General features: G+C 43.9%; 1 protein-coding gene across 1 annotated transcript; it reads right to left on the minus strand.

Annotated features, from left to right (window-relative positions):
• Positions 1-1,316: 1,316 nt before the first annotated feature.
• GNB5 (G protein subunit beta 5) lies at positions 1,317-23,328 on the minus strand. Its single transcript, XM_070953489.1, has 11 exons — positions 23,200-23,328; positions 17,573-17,709; positions 16,537-16,578; positions 15,962-16,038; positions 13,741-13,873; positions 10,896-11,039; positions 9,395-9,486; positions 8,460-8,508; positions 5,193-5,289; positions 4,118-4,284; positions 1,317-3,954 (listed from the first exon to the last, which is right to left on the minus strand). The coding sequence occupies exons 1-11, from the start codon at positions 23,309-23,311 to the stop codon at positions 3,943-3,945; spliced, it is 1,062 nt and encodes a 353-aa protein (XP_070809590.1). The 5' UTR covers positions 23,312-23,328; the 3' UTR covers positions 1,317-3,942.
• Positions 23,329-23,942: the final 614 nt, after the last annotated feature.

Raw genomic sequence — 23,942 nt, forward strand, 5'->3', positions numbered from 1 at the left:
TCTACTCTACTCTATTCTATTTATTAATTCTATTCTACTCTACTCTATTGTATTGTATTAATTCTATTCTATTGTATTAATTCTACTCTACTCTACTCTATTGTATTGTATTAATTCTACTCTATTCTATTGTATTAATTCTACTCTACTCTACTCTACTCTACTCTACTCTACTCTACTCTACTCTATTCTATTGTATTAATTCTACTCTACTCTATTCCCATTTCCATTTCCATTCCCAATTCCATTCCATTCCTCCTCTCCTCTTCTATTCCTAATCTACTCTATAAAACAAATATTTCAGATCTGTTAATCAACTCAATCAAGGGACGAAACACTGCTTGGTATTTTAGTAAAAGAATCAGCCTCCAATTCACCAGAGATAGCATTTCCAAGTGTACCTAGCCAGCTGGCCCTTATTTCCAAACAGACATACACCGGATCTTCCTTCATGAGATCCAAAGCAGTCTTTAGGCTAGGTACCAGTGGTGCGTTGCCCTGGTTCGGACCGGTTCCCAAGAACCGGTAGTAAAACTGGCAGGAGGCTCCGCCCACTGACCCGGATGTCATCAAAGTTGATTTGCACATGTGCAGAAACTTCTGTGCATGTACAGAAGAGTGCGTGCGGGCGCAATGTGAACCGGTAGTAAAGGTAAGTAGAACCCACCCTTGCTAGGTACATGTGACATAATGAAGCAAACACATTTCTTGTTCGATATCCAGAGAGACAATCCAGAGCCAACAATCCTCGGTATGTAAAATACAATTTATTATAGTGCAGCCATTCATAAGTTAATCAACACCACGTATTCCATTCAAAACTCAAAACATCTCACCAATAAATACTGCATCAAAGTGTTTGGAGTGTCAAATCGTCATTGCATCACAAGCTAACCGTGGTCATTTCTACAGGGCAACCCCTTGGACAATGGGCAAAACTGGTTGCCCATGTCATAAAAAAGGACACCGATCTCTTTTCCAAGTGGAAAGTGCCAGGGCAGTGATTTGTCAAGCTGTTTCCAGGAATGGCAGAATGTCAATTCCCTAGAAACATGGAATCACTTAGAAATATTTACACCTCTTCCTAGACCTGTGTATGTAGATTCAGAGAAGTCCCATGAAGTCATCTTCATGAATCCGTCTTTCTAAATAATAATCACAATAACTTCTATACGCTATCTTCAAAAAGCCTTCCAATTTCAATTCACCACCCAAAGGTCACAAACTCTGCTTTAAAAACAGCCCATTCAGTAAAAAAAAAAATTCTTTTCTTGGGAGGAAGAGAGAGAGAGAGAGAAAAAAAAATCCTGCCTCCCAGCACTATGATTAAATTTGAACTAAAGAAAATATGCCAATGGCTTTGATCATCTATGTTGTGTTGTTTTTGGTCAAAAAATTATGGGGAAGTTGCCTTTCTCCTGTATTTCAGTGGCGTGAGTTCAGAAGGTCCATTTAAGGCAGGAGTGTTCAACCTTGGCAACTTTAAGACTTGTGGGGCTTCCAACTCCCAGAATGGCTGGTTGGGGAATTCTAGAAGTTGAAGTCCACAAGTCTTAAAGTTGCTTGGCTCAGGAATTCTGGGAGTTGAAGTCCAACGGTCTTAAAAGTTGCTAAGATTGGACACCCCTGAGGTGGGAAAAACAGGATTTGGAGCACACTGCTTTGCTGACTGTTATTAGGGACTCTAACTCTCCTAAAGAATGCTCCTCAAAGCATAACCTATTAATGGGTTGCTCTTCGTGTGAACAGAGGACTCCAACCTCTTCATTTACCATATTTTGGGGGGGGGGGGGTCATCATCCCTTCCTCCCCATCCAACAAGGGGAAAAAAACAGATTTGTTGACCAAACGCAACACTTTGATTACACTAATTTTTGTATTTTATACTATAAACTAATAAAAAATAGCATTTTCCCAAAATTAGGCCAACAACTGATCCCTGGTAGTAATCCTGTCTTCCTAACAAGACAGGGAGACCTCAACCTACAACCAGGAGGAAACCTTCCCCGTTAACAGTCGTAAGTCGGTCATAAGCAGATCGTCACATGACCAGGCCCGATTCTACAACCTTACAGTCATTAAGGGACCATCCGCCACAGTTGTAAAGTGAACTCTACAGCCATTAAGCGAATGCTACGGTTGTTAAGCGGAACCATTGTTCGCTATGAGGCGGTTTTGTTGAAAACAGGACGTAAACATCAGTTTTCAGCAAAGTGTTTTAAGACAGGTTAAAGCTGCAAATGGCTACAAATGCGAGCCGATTGCCAAGGACCTGAAATGGGATCACAGGGACGGCGGCCATTGGAATTTCAGAATCGCAAGGATCTTCGATCATTCGAAGGATCGAAGGATGCCGTGGCTGGAAATATGTCCAAGTTAAGTTACAACCCGATGGTACAAGCAGCCCTCGACTTACGACCACAACTGAGCCCAGAATTGATGTTGTTAAGTGAGAAATTTGCTAAATGACTTTTGCCCCATTTTACGACGGTTGTTCAGTGAATCACGGCAAGTTGTTAAGTTAGTAACAACGTTGTTCAGTGAATCTGGCTTCTGCATGGGCTTTGCTTATCAGAAGGGCGCAAAGGGGGATCACGCGACCCCGGCCCCGGAGACACTGCAACTGTCATAAATGTGAGTCAGTTGTCAAGCATCCGAAGGTAAATCACCTGACCATGGGGAATGCTGCGGCGGTCATAAGTGCGAAAAATGGTCCTAAGTCACTTTTTTCAGTGTCATTGCAACTTCGGTCACTAAATGAGCTGTTGTAAGTCGAGGACTACCTGTATTTGGGCACCCCTTGGATCCAGCTCACAGAAACAGCAAATACAAACCACCGATTTTAATTTGAATTATTTGTTTCTTTTCGGTTGGAAGAAAGAGGGTTTCCAATCAGGTTTGATGCATGCATTCCGTAAGAGCCAAAAGGAAGATGGAAATCTGGTCGATGCACCAGATTTTCCGTTCCCCACAATCTTTTTGGATGGGGCCTCAAGTAACCGGGAGAGGTCCTGTCATCAAGCCAGATCCCACCCAAAGAACTTTGAAGTCACTTGTTCATTTCATATGGTCCCTGTTTTCTATCCCGAATTGACTCCCAAGATGACCAAGGCAGCGTCATTCGTCTTCTGCACCACTTTGTGGAGGGTTTTTTTTCCCCCACACAACAATCTTATGAGGTAGGCTAGGTTGAGAGATAGTGACTGAGGCCACGGGCACCCGGTGTGCTTCACGGCTGAGTGGGGACTTCGAATCCAGCCTACCCATTGCACAGCACTGTCTCTCTCTCTCTCTCTCTCTCTGTGTCACCTGAGACCTTGAAGAGCAAGGAAAGAGAATCGCTTCCTCTCGTCCTGCTTCTAATATGGAATGTGCAAACAAACCCTCAGATACCCTGATTTTTTTTAAAAAAAACAAAAATCCAAAGTGAAAAAAACAACAACCACCAACCCCTTACACTGGTTTCTATTTTAATGCCAAATCGACTTTAGAAAGGAACGTCACTTCATGCAAACACGACATGGACAGCGTGATTTAAAATGCTAACCAGTTATGATTTCTCCAAAAGTCTGGCTTTAGAATGATTATCCTCTCTATCAAAGGACAAAAAAAAAAGGTACAGTAGTTTCAAAAAGAGAATTAAAAACATGTTCTGACTATAGCAACACATAAACTCTCACGCCCAGCGCCCCTCGCGTACGATAAAGGTATATCTATCTATATATCTATCTATATATATTGTCTATCTAGAAGTAGCTTTGAATTGGGCAGCGATGTGATAAATACTAACACGGTGTCTCTTTCCATCTTTTCACCATCCATTTAAGGTCGTGATAGAGTTCTTTGCGGCAGGTTTCCTCCCCCCCATTAAACTGATGTTCCTTGGGATTTGCGATCCTATGGTTCCCTATGTGCATACATGGTGGGAAACTGCCCTGCTACTTAAGCCCAGATCTGTGGAGAAAAACATCAAACAATGATTAGTGTCGTTACAGGGATTCTCCTTTGGATTTAAGAAAGAAAGAGAGAGAGAGAGAGGGAGGGAGGGAGGGAGGGAGAGAGAGAGAGAGAGAGAGAGAGAGAGAGAGAGAGAGATGAAGACAACATCCTTACTTACCCTTAGAGTGTGATCCCAAGATCCAGAACAAAACGCAGTCCCGTCGGGCGAAACCCTCAAAGTGCTAACGCGGTTCTCGTGGCCGAACAAAATGGAGACGCGAGATCCTTTCAGAACATCCCAAACATTTATGGTGTAGTCGTTGTAGCCCGCAAATAATAAACGCCCTGTGGACAAAATGCTGGTCAGGTCAGATTCCAATATGCAATGCTCCAATATCTCAGGGGCTGCCCCAAAGAAGAGGGAGTCAAGCTATTCTCCAAAGCACCTGAAGGCAGGACAAGAAGCAATGGGTGGAAACTAATCAAGGAGAGAAGCAACTTAGAACTAAGGAGGAATTTCCTGACAATGAGAACAATTAATCAGTGGAACCACTTGCCTCCAGGAATTGTGGACTGAAGGTTTTTAAGAAGAGATTGGACAACTATTTGTCTGAAATGGTGCAGGTTTCCTGCCTGGGCAGGGGGTTGGACTAGAAGACCTCCAAGGTCCCTTCCAACTCTGTTATGCTTTATTCTGAATCACAGCGTTATGCTGACGACACAATCGGTCAATCATTTATGCTGTTGACACACTCAATCAATCAAAGCTCCCCAAACAGATTCGCAAGTGGAAGAAAACCACTTTCAATTCTAAAGGGAAAAATTGATCTTCAGCCAGCAATCATACTTCACAACAAAGCTGTAAATTCTCAGCTCAACTTTCCCACCTTATGACTTTGTGATTTTACTTCAGTGTCATAAACCTCACCCCACTCACCTATCTGAGTGAGTCCATTGGGCTAAAGGAAAAGTTGTCTGCACTCCACCTTGAGCAGTTAAATTCAAATCAAGTCAATGCTACACCTTTTGCTAGTTAACTTCATATATATATATTTTCTAAGCGAAAGAGCTGAAACACACCTAGAGTTGAAGGACCAACTCAGGAGGGACTCTTTTAAGTTTCAAAGTCTGGAAGAGTTTAACTTCACTGATGCTGCTATCGCCAGCCAAGCTAAACTGGAAGGAGACCACGCTTCATTCTCCTCCTTGTTAGTTCCATGAGGAAAGAAAATACATCAGGATCCACATCTCACCACTAAGAGAAAAATCCACGCTGGATGCTCCGAAGATTATGCTTTCTTTGGAATAAATGGCCACCTCTCTGTCTGCTCGGAGGTCATATAAACGGCACTCAAGAAGAAGGGAAGAAAAAAAAAAGAAAGAAAATTCATTATCTAGATCATTTTTAAATGATATGATTGTACGCAAGATTTTAGCCGTACCAGTAAAACTCCCTTACAACCCTGTAATCTCTTAATTAGGGGTAGAGTTGGGATGGAGCTGAGCGTCTACTGGCCGGCTGCCCTTCCTGACAGCACGTGGAGTTCACAGCAGCAGATATTTTTTTCTTTGCACCCTAGGAGAGAAACGTCTGCCGCTACCTGGGATTGAACTCTCAACCTTCCAAGTGTGAGGCAGTGTCTTCACTCCTAGGACACCACACCACTCATCTTAGCTATGCCAACAAAGCTACGTAAATCTGAATACTGTGCCCTACACACTGCTAAGTTACGTTAACATGATGCCCAGATGTGTCAAGCTTCAACTCCCATGGAGCTTCTATGATCATTCTAGAGTCACCATCCCTAAACTGTCTCTCTTTAAGCTGTTTGGATCTCAATCTCCAGAATTCTCATGTATGGATATTCTGCTCAAGGAATTCTGGGAATGGGAAGGCCATACATCTGGAAGTTGCCTAAGATGTTGAGACTCTAGAAAGAGTGCAGAGAAGAGCAACAAAGAGGATTAGGGGACTGGAGGATAAAACACATGAAGAACGGTTGCAGGAACTGGGTATGTCTAGTTTAATGAAAAGAAGGACTAGAGGAGACATGATAGCAGTGTTCCAGTATCTCAGGGGCTGCCCCAAAGAAGAGGGAGTCAAACTATTCTCCAAAGCACTTGAGGGTGGGACAAGTGGGAACTAACCAAGGAGAGAAGCAACTCAGAACTAAGGAGGAATTTCCTGACAGTGAGAACAATTAATCAGTGGAACAACTTGCCTCCAGAAGTTGTGAATGCTCCAACACTGGAAATTTTTAAGAAGAGATTGGATAACCATTTGTCTGAAGTAGGGTAGGGTTTCCTGCCTGGGTAGGGTGTTGGACTAGAAGACCTTCAAGGTCCCTTCCAACTCTGTTATTCTATATTCTTTTCTATAAATTGAAATTGAAAGAGGCTGCCCAAAGAAACTGATGTTGGAAGCACGTTCTTAGCTGTGAAAATCTAGCATTTGGTACCTCAGCTAATGGATTGCCTTATCAAAGAAGTCCACCTTGACTTTTTCGCTTGACCAGGTAAGTTATGAAGTGGCTTCCCAAGAGAACACATCTCCTTTTTAAGAAAGTACAAGGATGCATTTATTTCAACCGTCCTTTTTCCCTATTCAAGTCCCTCAGTCAGATTTCTATAGATTTCTTTGCTGCCTTGGGAGATTATTATTTTAGCTTATTTTTGTTACGAAAGCATTTTTACACCACCTTGGAATAATCTTTTGGCATGGAAAGATGGGGACAGGATGTCCAAAACAAGCTAATAAATAACATTTAAAATTAGCTTCCAATAACATTCCATCCTTCTTCTACCTCCTTTGCCGTTGTAACTTTTTTCCTCCCACATAAATTCCAAAGCTGTGGTTTGGCTCGTAGAGATTACATTCAACCCATTTGTTTAGGATATTTCTTTGGCTTATTGATTTGTCCCCCTTCCTCTAGGAGTCCAGGGCAAAATATCTGTGGATTATTCCATGTTAACCCTTTTAAGAGCAGTGAGCGATGAAAAGATCTGAGCTAAAAGCCCTGGAGAAATTCCAAGGCTAAGAAGATAATCTTAAATCTTAAAGGAATATCGAATCTTGGTTCAGATTCAGTAAGGACAGAGAGATGGAGGAATTCAGAGTCCCTCTAAGTAAGCTGGCCAAGAAAATAACCACATGCATATCTTGAAGTACATCCCCAAAAGTCTTAGCCAATATACGTAGGGGATGCTGGAAGTTGTAAGAGCAACATCTGGAAGTCAAAGACTGTCCATCCTTAGGTCTTATACATCCATGAGGTGGCAATGGGAAAATTTTAGAAGAATGTTCGTTGACCTAGGAATTTGATGTCAGGCAGAGACATGAGATCTCAAGTCCTTCAAAGGATCTGGAATTTGCACTCTTATCATTCCCAACTACTGGCACACTTGGTTGAGGTTGACAGGAATTGGGAGTCTAGCACTATCCCTGAGGTGCTTTTTCAAGAGGCAACTGGATTTTATTTATTTATTTATCGGACTTATATGCCGCCCTTTCTCCACAAGGACTCAGGGCGGCTCATTTTCTTCAAAGATGTTTCACTTCTCATCCAAGAAGCTTCTTCAGCTCTGACTGGATGGTTGGAAATGGAAGGATTAATATTCCTTGCATAGAGCTGAAGCCAGAGCTGAAGAGGCTTCTTGGATGAGAAGCGAAACGTCTTCAAAGAAAAACCAGGAAGTCTAGTTGCCTCTTGAGAAAGCACCTTTGGGCCAACCATGAACCTGGATGACTGAGAATCTCCATAGACATTGAATTTAACACTATTTACAGGACTGACCACTGGTTCTTCTCTTCTCTACTGGCAATGATGGACAATACACCGCTAATGGAGAATGTGTGGTTTGATAGCAACCCAACTCCTGAGTTTTTAGACATAGAGAACTTTCATCAGGATATCTGTAGATTCCAATTGACCAAACATCCTAGACAAGGTAAAGGTAAAGGTTCCCCTCGCACGTAATGTGTTAGTCATTCCTGACTCTAGGGGGCGGTGCTCATCTCTGTTTCAAAGCCGAAGAGCCAGCGCTATCCGAAGACGTCTCCGTGGTCATGTGGCCAGCATGACTCAACACCAAAGGCGCACGGAACACTGTTACCTTCCCACCAAAGGTGGTCCCTATTTTTCTACTTGCATTTTTTATGTGCTTTCGAACTGCTAGGTTGGCAGAAGCTGGGACAAGTCACGGGAGCTCACCCCGTTACACGGCACTAGGGATTCGAACCGCTGAACTGCCAACCTTTCGATCGACAAGCTCAGCGTCTTAGCCTCTGAGCCACCGTGTCCCTCTATCCCAGACAACCAGTTATTTCTCTGAACACCACAAATCATCTCTTCTGAACACACATTGAAGGTACAGCAAATGGTCTTACATATGATAGCTAAGCCACTTTAATCAGTCATTCACAAGCTGCATCCAACAAGCCACTGGGACCTCTATTTAGGTCCAGCCTTCATTTTTGGGGAAGGAATGTGTCTCTCTCAAAATTAAATAATGTTACGTACTGTGGCATCATCTGAGCCAGAAGCAAAGGCGTCTCCACTTGGGTAGTACCTTCACAAAGAGGAATCAAAAAAGGTCAGCACACTTTTGAAGCAATATTTGGCAATTCTTGCAAAACACAGCTGAGCCCTTGGACTTTCCCTTGATCGTGCCAAGATTTTACCAGGCCATGGCCCTGACTGCATGGCACCAGTAAGGGAGATTCTCGTATTGACTCACATCCAGATTTTCACTGACACTGGACAAGCCAAGATCATTTGAATCAGTCCTTGTCAGGAGCTAGCAAAACCAGATCCTTAGGTGAAAAGTTCAAGTTACTATATTTTTTCGGACTATAAGATGCACTTTCCCCCCCCCAAAAAAGTGGGTGGAAATGTTGGTGTGTCTTATAGATAGAATACGGCCCTGGTTTTGGCCTCCCAACCCCCCCCCCCACACACACACACGTCCCGGTTTTGCAAATAAAGGGATGTGCAGAGGATTTGGGAAGCCTGCAGAGTGCTCCTGGGGACCGGGGAGGGCAAAAAACCAGAACCGCGGAAGCCAAAAACTTTTTTTTTCTTCTTTTCCTCTTCGAAATCTAGGTGTGTCTCACAGTCCGAAAAATATGGGTAACTATTTTATTGTGTTTTACCTATAGTACAGGAATTTTTCCCCAGGCTGCTTGCCTTCTCTTGGGAACAAACAGTTATGGGCCCATGGAACTTAAAGGAGGTCAGCCCTATGTCTCGTGCGGCTGTGCAAAGATTCGAGGCTACTTCCCTGCTTGATTCCTACACTTTGCCTGGCTCGGTGTTTCCCAACAGTTCTTCAGTTTCGTGTTGGATCCAGAAGACGGCAGACCAGCTGTGAGATGGCACAAGAGGCCCATTCCATTGCCTTCTCCCGCAAAGCTGCGCCCGCAAAGCTTTTTTTGTTTCAAAAATAGGATTCTCACCTGACACCATTAATATCTGACTCGTGGGTTTCGAAGGATTGAATGCATTGTCCGGTCCGCATGTCCCAGATCATTGCTTTTTTATCACACCCCTAAACAAATGACAACAACAAGGAAATTCAGTTGTATTATTAATATTTACGGTCAGTGGTGAAATCCAATTTTTTTTACTACCGGTTCTGTGGGCATGGCTTGGTGGGCATGGCTTGGTGGGCATAGCAGGGGAAGGATACTGCAAAATCTCCATTCCCGCCCCACTCCTGGGGGAAGGCTACTGCAAAATCCCCATTCCCTCCCTACTCCTGGGGGAAGGATACTGCAAAATTTCCATTCCCACCCCATTCTGGGGCCAGCCAGAGGTGGTATTTGCTGGTTCTCCGAACTACTCAAAATTTCCTCTACCGGTTCTCTGAACTGCTCAAAATTTCTGCTACCGGTTCTCCAGAACCTGCTGGATTTCACCCCTGTTTACGGTGTTTTAAAGTATATTATGAACTTTATTTGTTAAGATTTGGAAATTGTGGGGACTTGGAGGTACACTCCCGGGATTGATTAAATATTGTTAATATTTGGCATTATTAATAATCCTATTTGGAATCTGGAAGTTATGGTGGTATAATGAGTAATTTTTAAAATATTAAATAATAGCATTTAGTAGGGGAACAAATATATGGCATAAAGAAATGTTTAAATGAATTAATGGGAAAATGACAAAGGATTATGAAAAAAAAGAATAGCATCGTTGAAGTTGGGACATTAGGATTATATATACTGATTTGTATTATTAGTGTTAACATTGGTTTAAAAAAAAAAAAAAAGACTTGACTGGGGTGAAATCCAGCAGGTTCTGACAAGTTCTGGAGAACCGGTAGCAGAAATTTTGAGCAGTTCAGAGAACTGGTAGCGGAAATCTTGAGTAGTTCAGAGAACCAGCAAATACCACCTCTGGCTGGCCCCAGAATGGGGTGGGAATGGAAATTTTGCAGTATCCTTCCCCCAGGAGTGGGGAGGGAATGGGGATTTTGCAGTATCCTTCCCCTGGAATGGAGTGGGAATGGAGATTTTGCAGTATCCTTCCCCTGCCACTCCCACCAAGCCACACCACACCACGCCCACCAAGCCACGCCCACAGAACCAGTAGTAAAAAATTTTGGATTTCACCACTGTACTTGACCTAATCAATATACTGTCCACAAAATATGTATATGGAATAAAAAAATAAATAAAAACTTGTTTAAAAAAACAAAACAAATGACAACAACATAATAAGAAGCTCTAGCTCCATCTCCAAGAGCACAAGAGATCACAAAACGGATGCGGTTTGTTTGAAATATCCTTGTACAGCATTAACATCTGCCTCCTGCTCTCATCCTGTGTCCACAAGCCCTAACAGCAGCAGTAAGGCGACTCCTCGTTTAACAACCACAATTGTGGCTGGGAAACTATCATTAAGCAAAGTGGTCATTGATTCCCATCCTGCATAAAGATAAGCTTGATTTACCCCTGACACAAACGTGTTCCCGGTTTCTGAAGGAGCAAGATCCAGGCACAAGACATCTGCCCCGTGTCCGTGGAAACTCTGTAGAAGCTGCCCGCTTTCGACGTCCCAGAGGGCACAGGTACCATCACCGCTTGCAGTCAAGATCTTTAGCGGGGGAGACGAAAAAAAAATCAAAGAGGCCGTTCAAACCATTTGCATCAAATCACGAATTCTCTTGGCTTCTTCCTTGATTCACCAAACCCCCCGTCACACGGTCCTTTGATTCTTATTAAAGGACTGTCTCTCTCCTGAATTAATTGATTTACTAAAACTTTGGTCTTCAATGGTAGGAGAAGAAAAGGCAGAGGCTGGGAGCATGGAATCAAGAGAGGAATCAGATCTCCATGAATTTGGAGGGCAAAATGGGCTTCACCAATGGATTTCTAGCACCTCAGTATGCTTAGAAGGGGGTTGACTTTTCGAACCTGCCCTATACGTTTCCTGGTAAAATCCCATTGGGGGCCAAACCCTGTTAGGGTTAGGTCTCCATGAATTCGGAGAGCAAAATGTACTTCGCTGACGGATTCCTAGCCCATCGGAATGCTTAGGAGGGTGCTGAGTTTTTGAACCCACCCTATCTACATTTCCTGGTAAAATACATGGGAAAATCCCATTGGGGGGCCAAACCCACTTAGGATTAGGTCTCTATAAATTCAGAGAGCAAAATGTATCAGTGTCTACCAAAAGCAAGAGTGATTTGGTCTTTTGTTCCCCCATCTGTGCAGTCAACACTGTGATTAAATCAACACAAATATGTAAGAGCGAGAACTTCATTTTCTTGGCTTCAGAGGCCATAATGGGGCAAAGGGGTTGCATGCTGACCATTGATTAAGAAGCAATGAGATGCAATTCCTGTTTGAAATGGGAGCAGCCAAACAGAGCAAGTTCCATCCATTATATTGTAATTTGTCCCTGAAAAATTTAAAAAAAGAAAAAAGAAAAGCCACATTTTTGCTCAAAAGAATGCCAACGTCTAGAAAAATGGAGGCCTTTTCACCCAGAAAATCTCTTTTCAGTGATTTCTCATTCCTTATAGGCCACTTCCCAAAACATCTCCAAAAGTAAATTTGGGATTCAGAATGTTCAGAGACTCCTGATTCTGCATCATATTGGCTTTAATTATTCCACCAGCTTCCTCTTTCTCAAGGCTACAGTTTCATATACTCAGAGCCCACAGGTAGATGGGTGACACTGGTTTCCATAGCAATAGACTTGCACCGTCATCTTGGGCTTATTCCTGGAAACAGCGGAGTGGGAAATAGCAATTTCCTCTCACATCCCAGAATAGACTCCGCTCGAGCTGATATTTCGCTAGCACACTGAAAGAGATCTAACGCCACGCTCAATTTTGCACCAAAAGCACCTTGGGCATTTCTTTCAGAAAGAAAAAGAGAATGTTAAGCGAACATTCTCTTAAGTGGAGCACCACTGAATTTAGCAAGGTGTCAAGTTTCGAGGTCGTCTCAAATAAATTGCATTTCAAACAAAGTCTTTGATAAAAACTCCCATTTATTGAGCACGACATTCTAGATCCTGGCTCATCGTAGCCAACACTGACTTCCAGACCCAAAACCCTCCCTTTCCGTTCCCCACTCCCCTGCACTCATTGGCCATCTTCCAAGTCATTCTACCCCTAATCTACTGCTCCAGCTCAAAGGAATTTCCCCCCCTCCCATCTCATCTCCTAGGGGATATTATCTCCAGGGAAAATAAGTAGGTGAAAAGTCAAACGTCCCTTTCCAGATGCCTCCGCTTCTCCTTCTTATGTCAGCACTAGAGTAAATGAAGCTTGAAGTGCTGACACAAGGTGGAGAAGGAGCTTGTGTGAGTTTCTCCAGCAATCCTTTCTTCCTTGGTCTGTAGCCTCCCCAGTTTCATTCAGTTCCAAGAGAAGACGAATATGAGAATCTTCTCACTGGAGTGTCCCAAAGGTGTTTATTTCAGGAGACAATGGGACGTTCTTTGTTTTTCCTTGACAACGTTTCAGTTCAGAACTGAAGAATCTTCTTGGATGAGAAGCAAAACATCTTCAAGGAAAAACAAAGGAGGTCCAGTTGCCTCTTGAAAAAAAATTATCTTTGGGACAACCATGACCCTGGATGACTGAGAATCTCCACAGACATTTCTCACTGGGGTTCTCCAGCAGTAGACTGACCTCCGTCACAGAAGGAGAATTTTGCCTTCAGAAATTTTTGGAGAACGTCTTCTCCTCCTGAAGAATTATGGAGAAACCATCAGCCAATTGTTCTATCCACAAATTGAGGATTTTCAAAGTTTGCAATTTTCTTTTCCATATTTTTTTAATTTATTATTTTTTGGGGGGGAGGATAGGATCCCTTATTAGGAGTGTTGAGGTGGCCTACAGGTGGAGCTCTCGCCTCACAATCAGGAGGCTGTGAGTTCGATCCTAGGTAGAGGCAGATATTTCTCTCTCTCTGGGCACACTGAGAATATATCTGCTGAATAAAACTCCGCATTGGTGACAGGAAGGGCATCCGGCCTTTAAAACACTCTGCTAGCTCCATTCAGTTGCCTAGATCCACCCCGCAAGGGATTATGGGGTCGTTAAAAGATGATGATGATGATAGGAGCCCTTACTAGGTGGACTTCAGTTCTGTGGGATGATAAAAGGGGCGACTCTGATTTTCCTCTCTGAAACAAAGAATGTTTTAGCCATGCCTATCCCAAAAAACCCCAAATGAGTGTTTTTACAGGGATAGTGAAAACCATGCTCCCTCTGAACTACACAACTTTTGTGTAGAGTAATGCAAAGAGTAACAACGAGATGCACATTGGATGTACTCGCCTGCATATCAGAATTAGTGAAGCTGCAAGCTGACAAGTAGTTAGTGTGCATTGCGACAGATTTCTTCTTGGCGGCCAGGTTCTCGTTTTTTTCAAAGGTCAGGGGGTATACCGAGCATTTGTTATCCAGACCACTAGATTAAAAACAAGTGAGGAAAAAAAGAGAAGGAAAGTCCTTTTTGAAAATATCACAGGAGCGCTCTACCCATGGTCTCTTTGAGAAAGTAGACCATGGTAGCAAGTGTCTTAGTTTCTTCCCCACACATGCACACAGAGGGGTCTTTTCCAAAATATAGTTCAGTATTCAGAATAATCAGATGGCCCACCCATTTTCAGGTTCGGTAATAAAACCGACCTGTGATGACCTAAGCTTCCTGAGTCATTAAAACACACGAGTAGTCCCAAAAACCTCTTTTATTGCAACAGCTGTGAATTACGTTCATTCACAGCTGAGTCCCAATTAGTTGTGAGAAGTCCTTCGGGATAATCACCAACCTTTCTCTCCCTTGACACGCTGCCAAAGACCTACTTGGCAAAGCCACACGGATTCCAGAATCAAACAGAGATGCTGACTGGGAACAGAATTAACAATGTTGCTTTCCTGCAAAGTGCCCACATGCCTTTGCTGCTCTTTTAAGCCTTATGGGAGGGGCCAATCATCTCCAGGCCTTACTCCTGAGTCGTCCCTTTTGTTTTAACTGTTTGTGCCTTCTGGCAGCTCTGTGCATGCACGCACTGCGAACAGGCTCCTCCTGTTCCTCTGCCTCTCTGCTGTCGGACTCTGGAGGCTCCGGAGTCCGCACATCACTCCCAGATGGCCCTGGCCCCATCTCTGCCTCCGATGCAGAGCCCTCATCCGGGCCTTCTCTAGACTCCAGGACTGGCCCATGTTTCTCCCCAGCCTCCTCGCTGTCTGACTCCGCTGTCAGCTCCGCAGGCTGCTGGCGGACCACAACACGACCTATTTAATCTTGCTAGTGTCACCTGAGCCATGCTACTTGTATGGACCTTGCAACCATGAAGCCCTCAAAGCTCCTGGATTATCAATTTACTTCTGGACTAGATTGAAAATCTGAGATGGGAACAACCTGAGATACGGACAGACATCTCCTCCTTTATCTCATTTCCTCTAGGAGTCTTCAGAAGCTGTATCATGGGAGGACCTTCTAGAGACCTCTTACTCTGTTTGTAAATTTTATTTAATTCACTGATAATCGTTGCATTACATTTGCCGAAAGCTCTGTTGAGGGTCAATGGATGGAAAGGTGACCTACAGTATAAATACAGTGCTACCCTGGTACTCGACTTCTCTGAAGATCATCAAATTTGGGGTGCATTTTGTTGCAAAAATTTTGCCCCGTCATTTGTTTGGTACTCGGTGTGCAAGCTAGAAGTTGTCAGTGTCAGCTGTCTCATGACTCGCTAGCCTCTTTAGCCGAAACAAAGGGCCACATGTTAAGCATTCATCATTTTTACTACCTGTCACGCCTCCTGGAACCAATTAATGATGAGTACCAAGGTATCATGGTAACTAAATATAACGGAAAAGAGATCTTCTCAGTGATAGCCCTGGTCTCGTATCTCCAGAGGTGGATCTGGCCTATTCGTTTCTAGGATTTCCTTCAAATTCTGCCTGAATGTAATTGTGAATATAATCGTATTAAGGCAGGCATTTGAAACTTAATGGTGATTGGTCGCCTCCTGTTTATTCTTCTATGTTTTCTATTTGGGCTGGGTTATTTTACTGGAGGAGGTTTTTTATTCCATTACTGTATATAAAAAGGTAAAGGTTCCCCTCGCACATATGTGCTAGTCATTCCCGACTCTAGGGGGCAGTGCTCATCTCCGTTTCAAAGCCGAAGAGCCAGCGCTGTCCAAAGACGTCCCTGTGGTCATGTGGCCGGCATGACTCAATGCCAAAGGCACACGGAATACTGTTCCCTTCCGACCAAAGGTGGTCCCTATTTTTTCTATTTGCATTTTTTACGTGCTTTCAAACTGCTAGGTTGGCAGAAGCTGGGACAAGTAACGGGAGCTCACTCCGTTACGTGGCACTAGGCATTCGAACTGCTGAACTGCCGACCTTCCGATCGACCTATATATAGCCAATATTAAAATTTTCCATTTGGGAACCCATCAGTTTAAGAAAAAGAGTAGCATCGTTTGTCATGATCCAGAACACAGATTTTCAAATACCTTTCCTTAAAGAGGCTTCTGCTTACCCACATGCAATGGCGCATCCAGACGGAGCATAGGCACATGCCATCACCCATGTGCAGGGCATCGTCACCGCATGCTCCTGAAATAGAAAGCATTCCTTGCATCTCTCAAGCCAACATTCGACCCAGCCTTGCTGGTCTGGGAAGCTCATGGAGATGTTAGAGAAAAGGCCCAAGGGCAAAATGTAGCCAATTCCCACAACACCAGCCACAAATTTGGTGTTGGATATCATCAAGGCCAAAGAATTATATCATGAACGCCAAAGAATGGAGGCCTTTGAACTCTGGTGCTGGAGAAGACTCCTGCGAGTCCCTTGGACTGCAAGGCGATCCAACCGGTCAGTCCTAGAGGAGATCAACCCTGACTGACTGCTCTTTAGAAGGCCAGATCCTGAAGATGAAACTCAAATACTTTGGCCATCTAATGAGAAGGAAGGACTCACTGGAGAAGAGCCTAATGCTGGGAATGCAAATGAAAGTCAAAATGGGATGTACTTTCTCTCCCTTCTCCCCCATCCAACAGATCCTTCAGACTGTGAACAATCTTATGGGGAAAGATGTTCTAAAAAGCAGCTCACCTTATTGGTGGTGAAGGCATCCCAAACGATCACCTTCCCGTCCTAAAGAAGGAAGAATAAAAACACTCTGAAATGTCTGTGTTTATTTTGAAGTGACACTGCAATTGAGTCCACTGACTGAATTCTGCTTACGCCTTCTGCCTCTAATTACAGGAATTTATGAGGCACAGGAGCCCTGACTTAATTAAACCGATGGGGTGTCAACTTTCAAAAAATAACATCAACGAAAGTAAACCCTTTTGAGATATCACCATGATATCACCAGCCCAGATAATTCTGCCTTAATCAATCTGATCTTAGTGGCAGTCAAGGAAGGTGGCGTTGTTATCCCATGATGTCTCAATGACTCATGAGCAACCCTTGGTGTACATCAAGTGGGCTTTGGTGGGTCACCGCCAATGGTTTTTCTCTGGTGTTCTTAATCACCATGGACCTTTTTATTCCTACTCAGCTATGAGGCCAAAACCAGGATCCAGTTCCAGCCCAGAGCAAACGATGCTTATCTAGATGGACTTCTCAACTGGCCAAGCATTTCTCCATCCCAAGGGGAGAACCTCAGGGACACTTTCACTTCCTTCATGATCAGGCTAATTTGACGTAAATGTCCTTGTTGAGCTGCTGGCCTTAGACAATACTTGGATCAAGACCTCCAGGTTCTCCTTTGTTTTGACTTTTGCGCTTATGACAAGGGGACTTTCTGTAACATCAACCTTGGGAGAGCATGGTTGAACATATTCTATATCTTGACCTTCTTAGGGAAAAAAATGTGTGCTTGGTTTCTGTTCTGGTGGAACCCCAATTCTTTGACAGAGAGGATGGATAGAGCAGAAGATACAATAGCTAAGAAACATTGGTCTAGACTAGGTCTTTCTCAATCTTGAACGTTCTGAGGATGGGTGGACTTCAACTCCCAGAATTCCTGGCTGGAGAATTCTGGGAGTTGAAGTCCACCCATCTTCAAGCTGCCAAAGTTGAGAAACACCAGTCTAGAAAGAAGCTGAAAAAAACAATATAAACAAATTAAAACTCCTGTTACCTGGGAAGAGCTGACAACTCTTCTTTTGTCCTTGCACCAGTCCATACAGAGGACTTTATTACCATGTCCTTTCAGGGTTCTCCGTGTCTTCATCACAAATTGTCCCAAAGCCTCCACGCGCTCTGCCACCTGATGCACTACGAGAAATTCACAAGTGGCATTGAGACTCAGGGCACCCCTGAAGCAGGCCCAGTCAGGACCCCATGCAAGATGCAAATCCCCTAAGAAGGGGATTAGCAGAAGACCTGGAGAAGACGGGTCAACCCAGGGAAATGAAGTGGGTGTCAGAGTTCCAGAAAAACCCCCAACTTCAAGTAAAACTCTGAAGTAAGCATTTTTCAAAGTTCTATTTACTAGAATAGATAAACTGGCCCATCTGGGAAAACCCGAATCTGAGAGGTCCGGGTTTTCCCTCAGTAAATCAAAACCCCCAAAACCATCCCCTCACTCCTCAGACGATCACAGATATTCTCTAGGTATGTTTGGATTTTAGGATTCTTAATCTCTAGTCAGAATGACCTTTGACTGGGAATTATGGAAATCTAACCAGGAATGAAGAATGAACTTAGTCTACCGTTGATCATCAACTCATCATCTCTTGGCCACAGCAGCACCAGAGAATAAGAACAAGCTTACTTCTAAGCGAAGGTGGAATTCCACAAGGGTTGTTTTCTCGCAATTTCCAACCTCCAGAAGTAGAAGCGCTATTCATTTTATTTATTCACACATTTATTCACACATTCATCTAAAAGAGGGTCAGGTTGACTGTTCTCTCACCTTTCCATTTTATAACCTCCACAAACCTGTGAAATAGGGTGGATAGAGGAGCGACGGTGGTAGCTCCGAGTCACCCACTGAGTTGATAATGGAGTGGGCATCGTTTTTTCCCCCTTAGTTCCTTCTTTCTCCTTTTTGTGTTAATTGAAAACTAAAGTTTTGGGAGACGCTTAGAATTATCTGTGAGGTCCTCTGTGTATTTCTCACGTTGTATGTGGACTTGCTATTTTATAAAAGCAGGAAACATGGTCCATCCGTCCCGCTGTGCAGAAGAATATTGCAAATTTGAAGGGAAAGGACTTGAGGGATTTCTAGGAACTTTTATGCCCATTGCATTTCAGAAAGTAGATTCATATTTACTTATTACAGATCTTTGGGCAATATTTTATTAGGTCCAACAAAATCCCACCATGTCCAATTTTTCAAATTCTACAGCTCTCTTTGGACAACCAACCTCGTTGGAATTCTGGAAATGACTGGTTCTTTTATGTTGCATCATTTATGCTCCTAAATCAGGAGTCTCCCAACTTGGCAATTTTAAGACTTGTGGACTTTAATTCCCAGAATTCCCCAGCTGGCCATGCCAGCTGGGGAATTCTGGGAGTTGAAAGTCCACAGGTCTGGTTTAAGAGAATAATTCTGGGAGTTAAAAGTCGACAGGTCTTAAAGTTGCCAAATGTTGAGACCCCTATCCTAAACCAACATAGTCACCTTTATTAATATTTCACTACTGGTAAAATGCTGTCTTTTAGGAGCAATCCTCTCTACTAGGAAGAGAATAAGCTTCCTTAAAAAGCATCAACTCTCGTCCTAAAAAAAGGGGGAGCCCAGGGTGGATAAAAATCAATGATTTTTAAAAAAAAAATCAAAAAAATCAGATTTTTTTGATTTAAATCGAATTTATTTTAATAAAAAACTTTTGGTGTAAAAATCTATCGTAAAATAGTTTTCTATTTAAGATACATAAATAATTTAGTTTATTCAGCATGAAATGGAGCTTAGTTATGTAGCATGAGGCTGTATATTCTGCAATACTGGGACTATCGGTGAGTCAACAGTGGGTCAAAGGAGTAGCAGAGATGACAGTTGCTCTTTAAAAATTATGATTTAAATCGAGTTGATTTAAATCAAGCCTTTTTACTAGTGATTTAAATCATGATTTAAATTGTGATTTAAATCAACTCGATTTAAATCAAATCCACCCTGGGGGAGCCCCATTAAAACCACATCAAATCTTCTTAAAACTGCAGTTAAAGAAGCAACGACCATCCACACAAACATCGACAATCCATTTCAAAAGCCGATTGAAAAATTTCATTCTGCCTTCCACAACGCTTCCAAAGAGAAGGCCAGCAAAAAAAAAAAAAAAGTTGAATTCAGAAGTATTTTTTGTAAGCAGGCTTGTTTTGCTCCCAAACGCATCCTTGACAAGTTCCAGGACAGATTCCTCTTTTGCAGAGCACTTACAGGGCCAAACAGACTTTGAACTACCACCACCGGTCTCTGTCTTTGCTGGCAGGGTTATTTTTTTGGCAGGACTCCTGAACCCAGTACTGACGAGCAGTGCCTTATGGCTTATTTGGCTACCATTCAAGCAACCCATTTCTGCCTCTTTAATCCTCACGGTGATGGATTGGCCGTTCAGAAAGCAACCGCTAGCATCCCGAAGAAGCTTTCTCGTTTTAGATTTTTGGAATAAGAGAAGTAGATCTTCTTGCAGGCAGGAAAAGCTACAGTAATTCCCATCTGCTGGAAAAGCCAAATACTGGTGAACAGGTCAGGAATTTTTAAGACATTCACTTTCTTTTCACAATTATTTTCCACTCTGGGAAAAAAAGGTTCACCAGGCCAGTGGTGGGTTGCTACCAGTTCGTCCCAGATCAGGCGAACTGGTAGCGGTGGGAGACTCCGCCCACCCCACCCCCAGACGCTTCTGCACATGCGAATTGGTAGCGAACCAGTAACAAACTAAATTGAAACCCACTATTGCACCATGCCTTGCAGGACTCGGTGGGTTTTGTCCCCATTATTCAAGGCCAAAGACCTCTAGAAATCTCAGCGTTCTTGGAAGATAAAAAATATCAGTGAAATGCATTTATTTCACCGGGAAAGAGAAATGAACGCAACAAAGGGGACCGTAATAAACTTCTCTTAAACCTTCTTTTTCCTTTCTTTTGGCTGGAATGCCCTGAATGCGAGACAAGTCCTCAAAGTGCTCCATGCATCCGAATTGTTTAACAGCCCAAGGAAGTCAAGCATTTAAAAGAGAAAAATAAAATGCATTGCCTGAGCATAGCAAACTCTAGGAATTGAAGTCAAAATGCTAGCTGGGGAATTCTGAGATTTTTTTAAAGATTTTTTTTTTTTAAATCCTGCCTTTATTATAAATAATTCAAGCTGATGGAGACATATAATACTCCTTCTCCTATTTTCTTCATCCCAACAACCCTGTGAGGTGAGCTGTCCACCTTTTACAGGTCTGTGCCCTCCAGATATGTTGGTCAACTCTCAGCCACAGCTGGCTAAGGATTGGAGAGTTGGTGCTGGACACATCTGGAGGGGATGAGTCAAGGAAGATGGGTAGGGAAGTCCGCTCTGCTCAACCTAGCACCTCTCACTGGACTGCGGGTGGCGATAAAAATGAAAGCCCATGCAGTTCTTAGAGAAGGCAGTGAGACACAATTTAATCTATTTTTACCGTCCATTTGTCCGAAACGGCATTTGTGATTCTCAATCTGTGGTTAAATCTTAAATCTTGAGGATCTGTGGCCACAAAAGGTATTTAAAGGGGTTCCGTGGTGAAGAACCACTGGCAGAGGGTTTCCTGCTCGAGCAGAGGGGTGAATTAGAAGACTTCTAACTCTGATAGTTATTCTGTTGTCCAAAATCACTGTAGTTGGACAGCATATTTTTTATTATTATTGTTATTATTAAAAACAAACTTTATTAAACTTAAAAAGATAAAATACCATATCGAGTATATACAGAATACATTTATATTAATCCGAGCAGCATTACTTACTCACAACAAAAAATAGAAAAACAAAACAAAACAAAAAAGAAAAGGAAGAAAAGAAAAAAAAATGTAGAATGTGACTTTGTAACTTTATCACATCCTTTATCTTGTTGAAGGTGCCTGTTTGTTAATTTTATTGCCTTACAAAATTTTACATTTACCCTCCTTTCTTTTGAATTGAATTTAAGTGAATTTAATTAATTCAATTTATATGCTGTCTCTCTCTGAAGACGCAGGGCGGCTCACAAGACACAATTATCCAATCGTACCATCTATTCCACGCCGTGTAGTTAGTTATTAGTTAGTTAGTTATATTTATATACCGCCCTTCTGCCGAAGGACTCAGGGCGGTGAACAGCCATGGTAAAAACAATATACAGCACAAATTTAAAAACTTAATTAAAATAATTCAATCATTGGCTGAATTTAAAACACCCAACTAAAATCATTTTAAAACCCCTATCAAAACCCAGTTTAAAAACCTTTATCCCGTCAGACCAGTGTAGTATTTTGAGTCTACCTTATCTTTTAACTCAAATGTTAATTTATCCACGGAGGGATAATTTATAACGGATGGAATGGAGCATATATTTTTTAAATACATTACAATTCAAATAGGTTCCGGTTTTTCCACCCAAAACCTTCGAATTATGCAAGCATAGGGATGACAACTGTTAAACTCCAGCCAAGTTCGAAGTGGTTTGTTGTTTTTTTTTGGATCTGGGTACCAGCAGATCCAAGCCAACCAACAAGAACTCCAAACTCCTAAATCCAGGGGTGCCCGGAGGATTGATTCTAAGGCGACCCCCCCACCCCACCCCCAGCCCAAAAAACAGCAGCTTGCACCCCAGGCCTGTCCAAACCTAGTTAGCTCCCCACACCAACCCTTACTGAGCTGCCCAGATTCCTGGAGGGGAGAGACAGGGTCCAGTCCAGGCCCTTCTGGAGGGCGCCAGGTTGCAAATGGGGACGGCTGGGAATGTTTCTAGGGCACAGGTGCCCATTTCGCTGGCTGGCAGGAAGAGAAGGGCAGAGGGCAGGAGGCAGGGTACAAAAAAAAAGCAGGCAGGAGAAGAGGGGGGTCTCTCCATTGCCTTGCCCCCCCCAATGACCAAAGGGACGCCCCCCCTCCCCAATTCCCCCTTCTGGAGGGCGCCAGGTTGCAAATGGGGACGGCTGGGAATGTTTCTAGGGCACAGGTGCCCATTTCGCTGGCTGGCAGGAAGAGAAGGGCAGAGGGCAGGAGGCAGGGTACAAAAAAAAAGCAGGCAGGAGAAGAGGGGGGTCTCTCCATTGCCTTGCCCCCCCCAATGACCAAAGGGACGCCCCCCTCCCCAATTCCCCCTTCTGGAGGGCGCCAGGTTGCAAATGGGGACGGCTGGGAATGTTTCTAGGGCACCGGTGCCCATTTCGCTGGCTGGCAGGAAGAGAAGGGCAGGAGGTGCAAAAAAAAAAAAAAAAAAAAAAGCAGGCAGGCAGGCAGGAGAAGAGGGGGGGTCTCTCCATTGCCTCTCCCCCCACCCACCCATGACCCAAGGGACGCCCCCCTCCCCAATTCCCTCTTGGCCCGCCGCTGCTTTGGGCTGGCTGGGCATCTCTCCGGCGTCTCCGCCCAGCGGTGCCCGTTGTTTACGCCAGCCGCCCGTGCAGAGGGTGGGTTGCATGCCCTGGGGCGGCGCCCCTTCCCCGCCCGGGGCTGCCCCCGAGGGACCCTTTCCCTGCTGCCCCCCGCCCCGGGGTTGCAAGAGCCTCGCAGGAGCTGCGCCCGGCTGGCTCCTTCCCTCCCTCCGGCGATGCCCGGGGGCGCAGCTCGCCCAGCCCGGCCCCGACTCACGTTCCACATCGTGCAGCTTGGCCCTCTCCTCTTCCAGCTTGCCCTTCAGACTCTCCGCCTCGGTTTTCAGCCCGGCCAGGCTCTCCTTCTCCTGGAGCCCCTCGGTTGCCATCTTGGCCAGAAGGGGAAGAGAGGAGGAGAAGAGCGCGCAAGGGAGCCAGCCAGCCAGCCAGGGATGGGGAGGGGAGGATGGAGAAGGGGAGGGAGGGGAGGGGAGGGGAGGGAGGGCTGGTAGGAGGAGCCACCGCCCCCGCCGAGCCGAGCCCGAGCCGAGCCGGGGCAGCCTTCTCTCGCGGCATCCACCGATGGATGGAGGATGGGTGGGTGGAAGCCCCGCGCAGAAGGGGTCGAAATCTTGGGGAGCCCAGGTGGCCGCTACCCGATTTTGAGATTCCTTTTATATATATATATATATATAATATATAAAGATATATATATATAATATTTTTATAATTATATTATTTTTATAATATATATATATATATATATATATATATAAATTTTCTTACTTCTTCATAGGTTCTATGTGTGTTTTTCTTCTAGCCAGGTTTTCCCTACGTAGCCAAGGTTTTTTTGTAGCTCCAGCTCAGTAGAATCTCATCTACTCGGTTCTGGGCTTTTTTCTTTTCTAACACCTAGCAAGCTCTCACTGCTAGGTGGGAGACCTAAATAGATCCCTTTCTAGCTCGTTAGCTTTCATCAGTAGGCCACACCCATCTCCTCCCTGTAAAGGCATAGTATCA

The sequence above is a fragment of the Pituophis catenifer genome, unplaced genomic scaffold, assembly GCF_029215685.1.
Source record: "Pituophis catenifer annectens isolate HBS135680 unplaced genomic scaffold, rPitCat1.0.hap2 SCAF_14, whole genome shotgun sequence".
Classification (NCBI taxonomy): Eukaryota; Metazoa; Chordata; class Lepidosauria; order Squamata; family Colubridae; genus Pituophis; species Pituophis catenifer.

Bases quoted from the DNA above. Each gene is read 5' to 3' on its own strand.
- GNB5 (XM_070953489.1), bottom strand. From the start codon at position 23,311: ATGGCAACCGAGGGGCTCCAGGAGAAGGAGAGCCTGGCCGGGCTGAAA. The intron at 17,710-23,199 runs GTGAGTCGGGGC...AATTTCTCGTAG, and splicing joins CAAGCTGCACGATGTGGAAC to TGCATCAGGTGGCAGAGCGC. The intron at 16,579-17,572 runs GTAACAGGAGTT...TTCCTTCTTTAG, and splicing joins GAGTTGTCAGCTCTTCCCAG to GACGGGAAGGTGATCGTTTG.